The sequence below is a fragment of the Cyprinus carpio genome, chromosome B6 (genome assembly GCF_018340385.1).
Source record: "Cyprinus carpio isolate SPL01 chromosome B6, ASM1834038v1, whole genome shotgun sequence".
Taxonomy (NCBI): domain Eukaryota; kingdom Metazoa; phylum Chordata; class Actinopteri; order Cypriniformes; family Cyprinidae; genus Cyprinus; species Cyprinus carpio.
This window is the reverse complement of record NC_056602.1, coordinates 4,915,050-4,932,826: the sequence shown is the minus strand read 5'-3', so window position 1 is coordinate 4,932,826 and position 17,777 is coordinate 4,915,050. Positions and strand designations below refer to the sequence as shown.

General features: G+C 34.7%; 1 protein-coding gene across 2 annotated transcripts in view; it reads right to left on the bottom strand.

Annotated features, from left to right (window-relative positions):
- Nucleotides 1-7,006: 7,006 nt before the first annotated feature.
- Nucleotides 7,007-17,777, bottom strand: part of LOC109065936 (protocadherin-9) — a 271,751-nt gene continuing 260,980 nt past the window's right edge. For both annotated transcript variants that reach the window (XM_042725387.1, XM_042725388.1), the window contains exon 5: nucleotides 7,007-9,160. In XM_042725387.1, coding sequence (XP_042581321.1) covers nucleotides 8,790-9,160 — 371 coding nt within the window. In that variant the 3' untranslated portion in view covers nucleotides 7,007-8,789. The remainder of the gene's footprint in view (nucleotides 9,161-17,777) is intronic.

Here is a 17,777-nt window from a genome sequence, read left to right as displayed (position 1 = left end):
GCATTGAGGGTGGAAGAGAGCGCTGTTCATTCACTCCCCACCACCTACAACTCCTGCCAGCACCAAGACTCGAACCTGCGACCTTCTGGTTACAAGTCCAACTCTCTAACCATTAGGCCACAGCTGCCCCCTATTCTTCTTCTTCTTCTTCTTCTTCTTCTTCTTCTTCTTCTTCTTCTTCTTCTTCTAGTTATGTAACTATTTATGACAAACATATTATGGCAAATGTGTTTGCAAATGTTTGCTTTTGAGATGTGTTTGTGATATTTTGAATGTAGTGCTTTATTTTGCAAGAGATGCATTTTGTATTTTGTTTGTGCAATTCTTGGATTTGAGTGTAAAGGTTTGAAAAAAAATAAACAAAGTTTTGAAAATGTGTGTTAGCAGTTACAAAAAAATATATAATAATAATAATAATAATAATAATAATAATAATAATAATAATCTGTAAAATAACTGTATTGCTAACCAAGTGTTAAAACGGATAGTTGTGACCTTGACCAGATTTATTTATTTTCTATATTTGATTTGTATTTAACATTATTAAGAAGTATTTGCTTGCAGCTTTCCTGGATTAAAGATGCAAATCAATATGCTTTAGATTTTATGGTAACTGTTGATGACTGTCTAATAGCATATCTCAGCAACAAATTTAATATCTATCTCCAGATAAATTAATAAATTATTAAACATATTTTCTAGCTGGGGGTCTAGTGGTCCTATGAACACATTTATTTTATTTATTTATTTATTTTATCCTAGTCTGAATCTGGTTACCAGATCTTTAAACATGCACATCCCAGAAGGCCGTTTGAGCAGAAATCCTTCGTTCAGGCTACGCTACATACTGTGTTAATTAGTCCCATTAGTTACACTCAGATTTGAATTGGTGCACTGGTGTAGATTACATATTAAGGTTAAGGATTTTATTTATGCCTACCATAAGGCTAGATAATCATTTCATTAAACTCGTAAAGGAATAAGTGGCCATAAGTGGGAAACAGGTAAATAGGCAATTAAAAATGTGTGAATGAGAGTGGATATGTCTATGCCCTTGTACACAAACAACACAAAAGCCCCTGGAAAGCATGAATCTAGATCACATTCAAGGAACGTGAACTTACACTGTAAATCACTGAGAAGCAAATGCATGTCATTGACAAAAATCATTGACTCTTTTAAAGTAAAAACATCTATGAGCTCAGTCTACACTTCAGCAAAGTGCAACCCCTGATTAATGCTTAATTTATCAATGCATTTATTTGTTGCATATTACTTAACATTGATGTCTGAAAGTGCGGTGCATTTAAAAAAACACATCAAAGATAGGTCAAATTGATCAATTCATTATTAAGTGTTGTTAGCTGGCTTTACCAAGAGCCTGCAGGGTCTTTGAGAGAATTTGATTCAGACAGTAGAAGTAGAATCAATGACATCTAGATCTTTACCCTAGAGTCTTTACCCTCAGAACTGAATGTCTACTGAAGTCTACTGAAGTTATGAAATCATACTTACTTAGGCCAGACGCAAGTACAGGCACAATAGCTTTGTCTGTCATTATAAGAATCTATAAACATACTGATTTTAACTAACTTGGATGATTTACTTCAAACCCATGAAAGTAGTTGCAGTTATCTATGGAAGCCCATTTCTACCACTGAGTAAAAATAAAAAAAGGTAATTACGTATTTTCTATCTCACAATTCTGACTCTTTTTCTTGCAATTGTGTTTACATTTTGCAGTTCTGACTTTTATTTCTCAGAACTGCATGATCTAAACTCGTAATTGTGAGTTATAAAGTCAGAAGTCGCAACTGCATGTTATAAAGAATTGCGAGATATAAATTCGCCGACTTTTTTCTGAGAATTGAGAGTATATATCTTGCAGTTCTGACATTATTTCTAGCAATTGGGACTTTATTTCACACATTTATTTCACTTTTTTTTCCACAGAATTGGACTTCATAAGTCGGAATTGCAAGTTTAAAGGGGTCATATGATGCGATTTCAAATTTTCCTTTCTCTTTGGAGTGTTACAAGCTCTTGGTGCCTGGAGAAGATCTGTAAAGTTGCAAAGACTAAAGTCTCAAATCCAAAGAGATATTCTTTAACAAAGTTAAGACTCTGCCACGCCCCCCCAAAACGGCTCATTCAAACACGCCCCCACATATTTAATTCTGACTTTGCTACGACAATCTGGCGTTTCTGAACCAGCTTCTGTAAGTATGTTTGGTTACTAAAGTATTTGCTATTGACCGTTCAAATGTGGAGTTTTGCGCGTTGTGTGTGTGTTTGAGAGAGAGAGAGAAAGAGAGAGAGAGAGGGTCACACAGTGGAGTCAGCTGTCTTAACCGTCTGTGGCTTGTGTACTGCAAACACATACAAGCATCATCACTGTGTCTGTCATGCGACTCTGTTCCCCCTTCAGGCTTGAACTGATTGTAAAACATTATTAACTGTCTTTGCATTTATTTTGAAAGATGAAGCTCGCTCTTATGGAAAGGGTGTTACATTTCCGATGAATGCTTGCGGTGATTGGCCAATCACAATGTACTGGGTCAGCTGGCCAATCAGAGCAGACTCAGAATTACAGAATTAGTACAAAACAAAAAATCTAAAAGATAGGAAAAGAAAAGAGGCCTACAAAAAACCTACAATAATTTACAAAATTACGAAAAATAATGTGTTTTTTGAACATTAAAGCATGTCAACATATTCTGTTACACCAAATACACAAAATAATGAACTTTAAAAAAGCACCATATGACCCCTTTAACTCTCAGAATTCTGAGAAAATAACTCAGAATTGCGAGGAAAAGATCACAATTGTGGGGGGAAAAATATCAGAATTGCAAGTCTGTATCCCACAATTCTATAAATATAACTCAAAATGATCCTCCTCAATCTTTATTCAGAATGCCTAGATTTGGCTGAATAAAACTAACTTTAAAAGAAAAATGGCTGTCAGGGTATTTATTATGTATTTCTTCTTTCTTCTTAGTTTCTCTAGTAAAATGATCATGCACAACATGTCTGTCACAAATCTTTGCCTGTTGCAGCTGAACTTTTGGTATTTCACTATTCCACTGTTGCATCATCTTCTGTTTATGCTGCATGTTGTTTGACTCAAAATGCAAGAAATCCATAGTCGCTCTGCTCCACTGTCCTCTCATTAAATACTCTGTCTGCCTGTGTCGGGTGCAGAGCGAGAAAAGGGAACTGGGGCTGTAGCCCTAAAAGCACAGAGCTATCAAATCCCGTTTGAATTTCCACAGAATCTCTTCTGCCAAATGCACAGAATAACACACACAGACACATGCAGTAAGGTGTAGTTCACAAAAAAATAAAATTTGTCATTATTTACTCACTCTTATATCATTCCAATCCTGCATGCTTTTATTTTCTTCCAAAGAATATCTTGGAAACTTTTCAAATATAAAAAAAAGTAAATGGCTATGGCTGTCAAACTCCAAAATGATAACAAAGCACAATTAAAGTTTTATGAAATAAGTCTATTACTTTACCATTACATTCCAAGTCTTTTGAAGTCATGTTTGTGTGATTAATATATTTAAGATGTATGGCTGCTTAATGATATTTCCATGATGATTTTATGTAATTTATGAAGCTTGAAAATTTCAGTCTCAATTTATTATAAGTGCATGGAAAAGAGCAACTAGCTATTTTTTCACACTTTCTCCTTTTGTGTCTTATGGATGCAGGGAAGTTATATGAATTTGAAATTAATGTTAAACAGGGTGGCTTGACCCTAAATTGTGTTTCATGTGCAATATATAAATAAACTGTGATAATATTTTATGTGATTGAATCAGCAACATAACATTACAGACATTTATTTAATCTATAAAGAAATCAGCAGAAAAAAAAATGTTACGAAATATGATTTCCATTTATCAAAGCTGTTTTCTGTTACAATAAGCATTTTAAAATGCAATGTATTTCAGTGATGGCAAAAGCATTCTTTGATGAATATTCAAAACAACAGAACTTACTAGGAGTAGAAATATTTTCTAACATTGTTAATGTCTGTGTTGTCACTTTTGATTAATTTAATGCTTTCTTACTAAGCATTAAGCTCTAAATAAATAAATACCTGACCTTACACTTTTGACGGGTAATGTAGTGGACATGCCAGTGGAGGAAAAACAAAAAACGACTTTGGTTTGTTTCTGACACAAAATGATTGTATAACTTCAGAAGATATAGATGTATGATTGCTTTACGGTGCATTTTGTCCTTTTAGGAGCTTTAAAAGCCCTGGTCACAATATTGTTCCAGTCTATGGAAAAAAAAAGCAGCATGAACGTTCTGTGTAAATCCAGTGGAAGACAATCAGTCATATAGGGTTTGTAACCGCACAAGGGATTTCAAAATGGCAGACTTTTCATTTGCCGCTGAACTACTCCTCGGTATCATGTCTTCGGACACAGTATGAATCCACACAAGCCAAGGATCACGTCTCTCGTTCTGGTTCCACACAAAGACCTGTACCTGCTCATTATTTTCTGCCCTATTGATATTACATCCAATTTCAAGACAAATTTGTTCCATTTCTCTGCCTCATCCAATGAGCACTCAGGAAAATTCAACAACTTTCAGACTTTCTTCGACCAAATCTCAGTTGGGCCACTCGTCTGCCGCTCACTGGCCCAGTGGAGGCCCGGTGTGGATTCGAAATTGTTCTCACAAAGCCACGTGAATAGGAAATGGGAACGTTTCATTCACTTCTTGTGGTGTGACACTAATTTGCTTCCCCTTGCACTTCCAAGGCAATTAGCTTTGAAGCTTTTCAGAAGCTATTCTAGCCCAAGTAGATAGCTAGCGTGGAGAATACGAATTTAAGCAGGTCCACTGGGGGAGGCTAGATAAACATATCAACAGAAGGAGGAGAAACCAGAGAGAGAGAGAGAAAAAAAAAGAAAAAAAGTGGAGGGGGGAGAGCAAAAGAAATATAATTACTCCAACCGCTCGCCTGTATGCTTGGCCTTCATTACTGGGCATCAGTTTCATGCTAAATTCACTTCCTAGCAATTTGCCTCGGAGCCAAAGCACAAGCACCAGACAGTGTAAACAAAAACTCTATTGACGGCTTGGGCAAAACGCCACCGCCGAAAAAGCATGGTGAACGAGTGAACGAGGAGAGAAAGCTAAACGAGAACTCCACATTGTGTTCAGCCCACACCAACTTGTGATCTGTCTTCTTAATAGCAGTCACTGGAAACCAAGGTCACAAAGTGTTGACAGTATTGTGTTTGTAATGACCAGAACCACATGGAATCTGTGCATGAAGAAAAATCCACAGATTTCCACATTCATATCTCATATCACATATTTCATATACCTCCCACGGAAAGTTTCCTTAAAAAAAAAAAAATGGAAACACTTTACTATAAGGTTCAGTTCTTTAGCTTTTTTTAATGTATTTGATGGAATAATGATAAAGAATATTTCAACTGAATGGTAACACTTCAAGGACCTGTTCTCGCTTTTAACTGGAATGCATGCTACTGGTGGTTTATTAATACTTGTAAAGCACATATTAATGCCTTATTCTGCATGACCATATTCTAGATCCCTTAATCTTAACCTAAACTCAACTATTGTATTCTAACTAATAAAAAAGCAGCAAATTAGGAGGTCATTGAGGCAGTTGACAGTTAATTTTGAGAATTGCACCTTAAAATAAAATGACAGATTGACAAATTATATATATATATATACATAAAGTTAATCCACTATAGAAAACTTGAATTAACAATGAGCAATAGTATATTTCTGAATTGCCATAAATATAGATTAATAAATATTGTAAAAAAAAAAAAAAAAAAAAAATAACAACAATTTTAATAAAAACACATAAAAAAATGTTCTTGACACCTAATGCATCCACTAATGTTAACAAATTGGAACTTATTGTAAAGCATCAACAAATAGATTATCTAAATTGATTAAAGCTTGTATATACCAGTAAGAGTGTTGTACTATCAACACATTTTACCATATGTGACCCTGGACCACAAAACCAGTCTTAAATCGCTGGGGTATATTTTTAGCAATAGCCATAAAAAACATTGTATGGGTAAAAATTATGGATTTTTCTTTTATGCCAAAAATCATTAGGATATTAAGTACAGATCATGTTCCATGAAGATATTTTGTAAATTTCCTACCGTAAATATATCAAAACTTAATTTTTGATTAGTAATATGCATTGCTAAGAATTTCTCAGCATTTAGATTTTTTTGCACCCTCAGATTTCAGATGTTCAAATAGTTGTATCGTGGCCAAATATTGTCCAATCCTAATAAACCATACATTTCAATAAATTGACACTTAAGACTGGTTTTGTGGCCCGGGGTCACATATTTTAATGCATTTCCACAGAGTCTGGGCTTGCTGAAGTTTCTGTGCTTTAGTATTTGTAAGAAGATGTGTAGCAATGTACTAAGATACATAAAGATAAAATTATGCAATACTTGTTATGAAAATGACCAGTTGTACTAAATATATCTATATGTCAGTGCCAGTGGGGTATTAGGTATTACAGGCTCTTAAAAGTTTAAAATGTACTTTGCAACTAGATATTACAATAACATGTAGAGTTAATGTGACTTAAGAGAGAGAGAGAGAGAGAGAGAGAGACTATAGGAAGAAAAAACTGAGACATGCTTATGTTTCCTTTTTTTCAGATGTTTCACATGAGAGAAAGAGAAAGAGAGAGAGAGAGAGAGAACTTGCTAAAGTTCAAGAATTTAATATAAACAAAAACATTAAAAATTCTCATCTAAAGCTTTATATATTCTGACAGCACGTTCATTTTTTTATTTTTTTCCCTCTTTTCTCACTCTGAAAGATCAACCAGCAAGAAGTGATATTGCTTGATGACCATAAATACATGGTGGATGAAACTATTGTTAAATATTCCCATAAAATAAATGAATAAAATAAACAGTCCAGCGAGGAACAAAACAAGGCACAAACATGCTTGAATTTAAAACATTTATTGCAGTAGCGGTATACCTGTAGAGCAGTAACAAGGAGTAACTGTTTAAATATCTACGATGGCAAACGTCCCCACAACCAACAAACATACTGCTGAAAGCAACTTACTCCACTCTTGTCTCTTTTCATATAGATTTTTTTTTTTATATACCCTTTTTTGTACTTTAAATATTGTGATTCAACATAAAGGTGCTATACAAAATGAATGAGCTCACTGCGATACAAATCAATAGTTGTCAAACAAATGAAAAAGAAGTCATTTAAAAGCTAGTTCGTCTTGTTAAGCATGCAGTTTCATTGTCTGAACTGGCAGCCATGCCATGTGACAAGAAGGGAAAATGAACGGCCCAAACATTTAAAGTAAAAACAGAAATCAAACCAAAATCTCAGTCCTTGAACTATGCACATGCTCGTTCATTGTTTTTTTTTTCTGTCTTTTAATACCCTCTGCAGTTTGGACAGTTTATTTTTTATTTATTCATTTCTTTTTTCTCTGGAGCATATTGGCGCCTGACAAACATTTACTGTGTTTGGCATTCAGAGACGAGGGGCTGCTGCGCTTGTTCTCGTAAAACCTCGGTACGATATGTAGCATTTGTCATGAATTCACAGACATGAAAACTACACTCACTTCTCTTACATGTCAAAAAACGTGGGCATACACAATATATGAAAGAAAAAAAGGATTTTGTTTTCAAAGTTTGCAAATACTACTCTCAATTAAAGCACAAGTTCGATTAAATGTACAAGAATGACATTTGAAATTAGATGTCGAGAATTTACAAATATATTGCTGTTGAATTGTAACACCCTTCTTCTTTTTTTGAGGAAAAGACATCAAGCTTTCCGTTTCAGTAAGTAGAAATTGAGCATTTACATCAATAATACAAAATAGCTTTGAAAAAAATACGTTTGCCAGGTTCATCGATTCCGTAAATGCAAAAATGGGGCAATTGTGCAATGTCATGACCGACTGACATTATCATTCGGGATTCGTTCATTAAACCTGTGTGTGTGTGTGTGTATGAGTGTTTGTGTGTGTTTGCTTTACAGATCCAGACTGTGGTCCTCTGTTCCAGAAGACAATGACATTTATGACAAAAGGCCGATAAAAACAATGCGTCCTGTACGATGAATGATAAAAGACAGCTGTCATGTTCACTGATCTATTCCATGTGATTATTACATGTACATAAAATCGGTTAGTATTAAGCCCTATTTACAAACACTTCAACGATGACAGACTAAACAATTTCCACTAACAGTGTTATTAGCACAACGCTTTCTCGATTTGTAAATTCCATTTTCTCGGATGGTGTAGATTAATATAGTCTCAAAACAACCACGTCACAATATTTGTATATATTGGTCAGCTGTTACATTGTTTTTTTTTTTTTTTTTTTTTTTTTTTTTTTTTAATAACCGTGATACATAGAGCACAGCCCTGTTTTGTTCATCTTGAACGTTTGTTTGCAGTCTTTGTTCAAGACGAAGTATACAATGATTCCTTTTAATGTGAATTTGCAGCAAACCATGGGAGTTTAAGGGCAGCTATGGATTTGCACGAGAAGATCTCCGCAGACGGGCCGTCGGCGAGTCGGAGTCGCATAGTATACTGTCCTGCATAAGCGATAAAGTCTAAGGTCTACTCCATACACGTAACTATCACACCGCATTAGCATCGATCTAAGAAAAAGAGGGAAAGAAAGAGGAATGGACTAAAGCTCTCAAAAGTTGCTGGGATGATCCGGACACAAAAAACACTTTTAAAGCTGCTGTTCTTTAGGACTGTTGGGGCCGGATGCGGGCTGGTAAGATTTCAGGCTGGCCAATGGGATGTCGGCCATGGGACCACCGCTGCCAAAATGTCCCTCCGAGCTCCCGAAGGTCTTCCTGTCCCCAAACTGCTCCTGGCTTCCGCGCTCACTCTTCCAGCTGCGGGTCAGGGTGTGGCCGTTCAGCAGTCTCTCTTTAGCCCACTCCTTTTGGTTGTTGAAAGAGGAAACGGGGGACTTGGGCGAGGGGTACGAGCTCAGGCTCGGTGGCATCCAACAGTTGTCGGAGTGGCCCAACACCAGACACTCTTGGGTGCACATCTCTGTGGCCTCCACTAAGCCTCTCGGTCCTAGAGGTCCATCTGGGGACAAAAAGAGAACAGAATTACTTAGAATTGTCTGTCAAGTTTATAACTGTCAAAGTATAGACCTGTGACACAGACTGAACTGATATATGTAAAAATATACAAAATATATTTAAGTCTTGCATCACCAACCAACATCCAAAACACAAAACACAAGAAAACTTAATTTAATTCAAATTTTATACACTTATTATTATTATTATTATTTACACTGAATAAAGTCCATAATATGCCAATAAATCTTGAATAATATAGTATGAATAAAGTTCATATTGAAAGCAATTATTTTATTTTCATTTATTTTTTTATTTTATTTTATTGATTTTATTTTTTTGCAAGAATGAATGCAATTTGTACAAAGACAACACTTTTTACATTTTACATCATTCTCTTCCCAAACAGCCCAAAACAGACTGCATTAGAGGAAAATAGTTAGAATTAGTATAATCATAAATACAAATAAATACTACAATAATTAAGAATCCAATAAATCAAACAACACATATTAAAATAAAATGTTATTCTGAAACATTTAATTGCTGTCATTGTGAACACTTGCAATGAGCTTGCAGTTGCATGCTCTCAGTTGTACACCATTCATTTATTTGATTTTGAAAAAACTGAAAAAAACGGTAACACTTTATAATAACTGCACACTATTAATCATTAATTAAGCATTAGTAAACAGATAATTCATAATTTATAAAGCATTAATAGACATTAATAAGTAGTTTATAAATACAGATATAAATGCTGTATTCTTGATTTAAAAGCATATCTATAATGTGTTTAATAACTTTATTGTCATAGTTTATTCATGATCAATTTATCATTTCTAAATGAAGTATAGCATTATTTACAAACCAGTTATTTAGGAGTTGCCAGTGAATTCATAAGATCACAAGAAATTGTAAGTAAATGTAGTAAATTCAGGTAGTTATAAAGCATTTAGTAGTGGTCAGTTAACTATTTATGTGAGCTCATCTAAAGTGAGGACTAGTTATGCCTTGTAAAGCATTTATAAACGATATTTTAAGTCTCAGTTATCTTCTAAACAGAAAAAGGAAACAAACACAACACAGTGATACAGAACATAGAAATATTAACAGCCCTTAAATCTCATTTGTAAAAGCTTTACAAGGCATAAATAGTCCTCACTTTAGATGAGCTCACAAAAATAGTTAACTAACAACTACATATGTTTTATAACTACCTGAATTTACCCTGAATATCAGTAGAAATACATGTTAATAAACCATTTATTAACACTCTAAGTAACTATAACTATATGACTGAATAAAAAGATGTATGAATGCAAATTTAAATAGTTTTATTAATCATTTACTTACAATTTCTAAGTGATCTTATGAACCCACTGACAACTCCTTTATAACTGGTGTGTAAATAATGCTATACTTCATTTAGAAATGATAAATTGATCATTAATAAAGTATGAAAAAACAATTATTAAATACATTATAGATATGCTTTTAAATCAAGTATAAAGCATTTATATCTGTATTTATAAACTGCTTATTAATGTCTATTAATTGCTTTATAAATGATGAATTAACTGTTTCCTAATGCTTAACTAACAATTAAAAACATGAACCAAAAAAAAATTAATACAAAAAAACCTGCCATTCCACCCACATCAGAACACAGACTGCATTGTGGGAATTGATGTGTTATAATCAGCTCAAATGCATTGTCAAACATGATCCAGAAGATAATGAAAAAAAAAAGATAAAATAAAAAAAACAACAACACAAACAAATTCACACATTCTTAGACAAAACAAACAAAAAAAAAAAAAAACAATAGTCCCCACAATGTTATATGAAAGAAAAGAAACAGCAACTTCAATAAAGTTTCATTCAAGTTTTATGCAGCACTGCATGTTATTTGCACTGCATTTGTTCTTGCAAACAAATGCACTCATGCTGAGAGACAACAGTCAAAGAAAGGAAAAATCAATAAATCATGTGTACAGATAAAGCATCAGCATATGTATTGTACATGGGTGTAGATTTGAATATTGACATCAGAAGTAGTGTGCCAAATATTACAGTTATCCTACCCCAGTAAATTATTCATTTCATCATCATTATTATTATTATTATTGTGTTGTTGTTATTAATCATTCAGTTAATCGCCATTAATTTAATATAACAACAACAATAATAATAATAATAATAATAATAATAATAATAATAATAATAATTATTATTATTATTATTATTATTATTAAGATGATGATAATGATAATAATAATATTTTCAATAAATTAATTGCATGATATTAATTAGCTGAAATAATTAAAAATAAATAAATAAATAAATAAATAAATAAATAAATAAATAAATAAATAAATAAATAAATATTAGTTGTGACATCATCACACGCTTCGGTAATAAACAGAAAAAAAATAAATAAATAAACAAACAAACAAACAAACAAACAAAAACTGCTGAGAAAAGTGCCCAAATAGAGATGCTTATTTTATTTTGAAAGATTAGAAAATTATTGACAAAATGTGTTTGGGCAAAACATCTGGTCATTTTGAATGGTTTTAAAATATGACTGAACATAAACTGATAACTGCCTTTTCAGATGGAACAGATGAACACAGGCACTGTGTTGTTGGGCAAAACATCTGGTCATTTTGAATGGTTTTAAAATGTCCCTATCAGTGTTAAAAGTAAAAACATGCTCTTGTTTTTATATAGCATTTGACTAGACTGTGTCTTGCACTGTTATCACAGACCACTGGCTGCACTGTTCTCAGTCCAGCTTAAAAGCGTCACGCTCCCCACCAGCTGCTGAGTGATAAAAATTGGGCCTAAAGTTGATTTGAAAGCAGCTTGAACTGCTAAATATAAAGTGGTGTGAGATTAACTCAAGCACCTCATCATACACAGAAGAGCTCTGGTTCAGCGACACACTGAATATCCTTTCATTTCCTTATGTCACTCACATCTGTCACACCAACAATCAAACAAAAAAGCTTCCCGAATACAAACCAACATTAAACACCTGCATTCAGGCAAAACACTTTCATAATGCTGTAATACAATACAGTTCTGTTGAAAACACACTTTCATTTTAACACCACTCTGTATAATCCCGGACACAAGGCATCTATTATTCATACGTTCTGTGTAATACAATACTGTCTGGAGCACTAGGGTTTCAATCCTGCCTCTAATTTTCACCGTAACAACTAACATTTCTAACATTTCCTACAATGAACAAAGGGCTTTGAAAAATGTGTTGTAGAGGGAGATCAGAGATCGATGATTCGTGCTTGCAAGAAACGTATGAAGCGTATATATGAAAGACTGCCACATGCCATAGCCGGACGGAGCCGATGAATAAATAAACGGGGAAAAGATGAGCGTCTGATGAGCAAAAAAAGCCAAAGTGCCATGCCTCTACATAATTGGTGTGATAAGGCATAAGTGACTGCCAGAGTTACCGCAGGAAATGGAAGAATCGCCGAAGCAAGAGATATTTATGGCATCACTTTAAAATACATTGAGACAAAGGACAGATGACTAATAGCATGATCAACATAATCAGAACACAGCGAGATGCAACACAAAACTTCTCAACATTGCCAACATTCTCAATGATTGTTGCTCTTGTTATTTCATGGATCAAGGATCAATCAAAGTTGTATTCTCTTGAGCAGGGATTGAAATCAAAAAGGAAATGAATTGTGTATTTAAATTGCAGTTGGTACATCTGTCAGAAATTCCTATGCCCATTTTAAACATCTTGCGTTGTGTAATGCATGTTCTATGTACAATTTTATACTGAATTACCTGGATATAAGTGTTTGTAGTAATAATACAAATATTTCTGCAAAGTGTTTTCCAGAATTCCTCATCTGTGTTGATATTGAGGTCTTTCTACCATTGTTTAACTGGTGCTGCACTATTGGTATCTATAGATGTTATTAAAGTGTATAGCTTTGTAAGCGTCTTTATTAATTTACTAATTGTGTTAAAATGTTTAAAAATCAGGGGAGGTTGTGCAATATCTTTGATTTCAGTTGTGTTTTTAATAGATAGAATTGAACTGGGATTCGTTCAGTGTTTGTTTCTATCAGTGGTTGACAGTAACAAAGTATTTTTACTTGTTTCTCTACTTAAATACATCTTTAAAGTATCTGTACTTTATCATCAGACTATTTTTATTTTGATGAATTTTTTTTTTTTTTTATTTTTTTTTTTTTTACCTAAAAGCATAAAACACTGCTTTTCTTCAAACACGTTGTTTCTTATAATTTTGCATTGGAGAAACCATCTCCCACTCCAAGACGAGTTAATTCTTTTCAATTAACCTGTTATATCACTTCACAAATCGCAAAAAAATGGACTAATTGGATTACAGCTATTCTCGAAGCAACGACTCATTAATTCAAATGATTTGGTCAGAGCCAGTTTCCAGTGAATTCACTCAAGGTGTCTCATGGCGCGACTGATGGCATGAGAAGTAAGTTCCTAAATTCTGAATTTTAGGATTTATAATTGTAAATGAAAATCACATTTATGTTGCTACTGTCAGTTATTTATGAACTAAATCAGTTGTAAAAGGCTGAGCTGTTTGAAGCCACTTTATGATGACCATGCCCACATTTGTGTATCACCCTCTCAAGGTATAAAATGAAATATAACATTAAAATAACACTAATTAATTCCTAGGCATCCTCCTACTACTGAAGCAGTTTAAACTACTATGTTTGCATAACATATTCCTAAACAATGTATATATTTTGCCCTCTGCGACGTCTATATATCATTTTTTTGTATGACAAGCCCCCCTCCCCCAGATATTTTGAGCAGTAGGAATATATAAAACATATAAAATAAAAGTATTAAATATAAAAGAATGCAAGTTAAAATTACCAAATAAACATTTATCAATCAGTACTTTTTACTTTTAACACTTTAGTACACTAAAAATCTATTTTTTGTACTTTTATTGAGTTTTTTTTTTTTTTTTTTTTTTTATGGAAATAGAGCTAAAGAAGCAATTCTCCATGACCAACCATCCTCTGGAGTTAATCTATTCGTGACATGGCAGCTCCATTCCTCTCGTCATCAGACTAATAACATGGGCCATTTGGTGCTTCAGCATCCCATAAACCAGCGTTAGACTCAACCCTCATCCCTCATCAGGACTAAAGCTCCATACCTGCTCCCGAATGAGAGGCCAGAATCGATATTTCCATCACTCTGACATTTTTGTGTGAGTGCAAGCAAAGCAAATAACGACACAAAGTCTGATTTACATCCATAATGTGCGATAAAAATGTGGAATAATGCAGCAACGATCACATCAGCAACAAATAATAATGAATCCACTATGCACGCTGACGTTCAGAGATTTTTGTCACTTTTTTTCACAAGGTGCACTGTATGGTCGTGCCATTTATAGAAGGCAGCCCTATTTCCACATGAATTTAAATATTTATCCCTGGAGGGAGACCTGTCACTCCGTCTGTTATCAAGAGAAAATAAACGAACTGAAGAAAAGAACAGCCTCCTTGCATTCAGACATATGTGTTTATTAAAACATGATGGCTATGTTGAAAGAGTTTGTTATTTTTTGGGCTTCCACTCTGTAATTTTCAGGCTTCTGTAGACATTCAGCAGTTCTAATATTCCATATGGAGTCTAAATGGTTTAATTACTGCTGTTATACCTCCTCTGAACGGATTGAGGAAACAGTATTATGTCCTGGTCGTGGTGCTAGTATCACATTTCTGTTGTATTAATACAGTGCCACCAGAGCTCTTGTCTCTATGACAAATTGGAATATGCAGGTGTGATCATTGAATATTCTTTATTAATAATTGCAATATTTAATGTAAAATTAAATTGCTTAATGTCACCTCAGAATCTCAAGCTTGAACTATCAGACAACAAATTAGTAAGCAAGAAAATATTATTAGAAAGTATCTTATGCTCACAAAGGTTGCATGTATCAAAAATACAGTAAAAACTGAAATTGTGTGAAATACTATCAAAATCTAAAATTAATGTTTTCTACGATGAAAAAAATAAATAAATAAAAGAAATAAAATAAAATAAAAAAAATCCTGCATTGCATTCTAATAGGGTGATTTACTGCTCAATAAAAAGTTTGCTTCTCAATAAATATATATATATATATATATATATATATATATATATATATATATATATATATATATATATATATATATATATTTGAAAACAAATAATAATAATAATAATAATAATAATAATGTGTTTATTTAAAATATAAAAAAAAAATCATTGATATACCGGAAATCAATCTAATATGCAAATTTGCTGAAGGAACCTTTATTATTATTATTATTATTATTATTATTATTATTATTATTATTATTATTATTAGTAAGCAAGAAAATTAATATTATTATTAATAAAAATAAAAATAATAATAATAAAAATAATAATAATAATAATAATAATAATAATAATGTGTTTATTTAAAATATAAAAAAAAAATCATTGATATATTTAATGTGATTTTTGATTAATTTAATGCACACTTGCTAAATGGTACTAGAAAGAAAAGAAAAAAAAAATCCCCATTTCAATTTATTCAAAACCATTAAAATCCTTTCTGATGACACTCTACACAACATCTTCTCTAAAGAACCTCCTGAATAAAACCGCCTGGGAACATATAAACACGACTATATTTCTTGGCAGAATAATAAAACCTCTACACCCTGACTCCCAGTAATTGCATGAAGCCAGCCAATCAGATTGGAGCTTACCAATTTGGAAAAGGCAATTTTGTGTGCAATATGCATTAGACAGTACACTGATGATCTGTGAGTCCTTGCTTTCCCCTTCCCAACAAACCACCTGCATGTCGCTGAGCTAGACACAGTCCATCCCTATCACTCCTCTAATGGTCTCTGAGGAAGCATAGGAGCATGGCATTATGGGACTGACATGAGGAATCATGAGGGATGAATTAGAGACTGAGTCATGGTGACAGGAAAATGAATTTCACAAATGAGATTGGAAAGAGAGAGGGCGCTGAGAACGAGAGAGAGAGAGAGAGACACAGATAGAAATAGAGAGAGAGAGAGAGAGAGAGAGAGAGAGAGAGAGAGAGAGAGAGAGAGCGTGTGTCTCTGTTTGAACTTGCCCCACATTTCCCCCTCTACCAGTGTATTATGTGTGTGAGAGCTTTCAAACCACAGTAACTTTATGGTGAATTTGAGAGGATTTTCTGATTTTTGACAGACAACCCCTTTGCACCACAGGAAATGGAGAAAGATAGAGAAACGGAGGAAACACACTTCACAGAAGAAAACGTTCCCTTTCAGTCGGTCACTCTCAATGTCACGTTGGTGACAGACGAATTGGGATCCCTACCAAAGCGCCATGGGTGCTGCCCCTTCCAGTGCCCTGTGCGAGCCACCTGCGCCCCTATTTGGTGTAGGACGGGGCTCAGAACAAGTAGTTCCACTCACCATTGTCAAAGTACTACCTCACTGGGTGAGATTATTTAACACTGGGAAAACGTACCCGTTCCGCTTGGAACAGGGATGCTGCGGAAGCCCCATCCTTCCCAAAGGAGTTTTCAGAAGCAAATACACATCTAGCATCCGTTTAGGTGTATATGGAGAAAATTGAGGTGATTAAAACCCTCTTGGGAAGGCAGAAGTCTGCCAGGGAAACACAGGCTCTAAGGCTATACCGTGGACTATACACATACGAGTACTGCTTAGGTCTCAATATGGAACCCAGCCTTCCACGGTTCTCACGGATTCATCATGAAGGCTTGGCGCCGAACGTTCCACCGTGTCCAGCTGCCTAGGGTGATGGAGGAACTCAACAGGGTCTACAGTATGGACACTCTGGAGCAGTTTTAGCAAGCCAACACTAACCGGGGCCTCTCGGATAACACTGCCCGTTAGAGATGAGAACACTGGAGGATACCGGCTCAACACAAAGGCTATTGAACCTAGCGAACATATTAGGGGTCTCCCAGCCTGCAGCCCTACAAATATCTGTCAGCGAGGCACCACGAGCCAGCGCCCAGGAGGATGCAACACTTCTAGTTGAGTGAGCTCTCAACCTGAATGGGCAGGGCACACCCTGTGCCTGATAAACCAGGGTTACGGCATCCACAATCCAGTTAGCCATCCTCTGTTTAGAGACGGCATTCCCCTTCTGCCTGCCTCCATAACAGACAAAGAGCTGGTCTGAGGTCCTGAAGCTTTGTGTCTGGTCTACATAGCATCTTAATGCTCAGACGGGACAGAGCAAAGACAGGCCTGGGTCTGCCTCCTCCAGGGGCAGTGCTTGCAGGTTCACCACTTGGTCTTTGAAGGGTATAGTGGGAACCTTGTGTACATAGCCGGGCCTCAGGATTACCTGAGAGTCAGCCGGCCCAAACTCTAGGCACGAATCGTAGACTGAAAATGCGTGCCGGTCCCCTACCCTCTTGATGGAGGCCAGTGCCAGCAGTAGCAGAGTTTTCAATGAAAGAAACTTTAGCTCAACTGAATGCAAAGGATCGAATGGGCCCTGCTGTAGTTATTTTAGCACCAGAGTCAGGTCCCAAGAGGGTATCG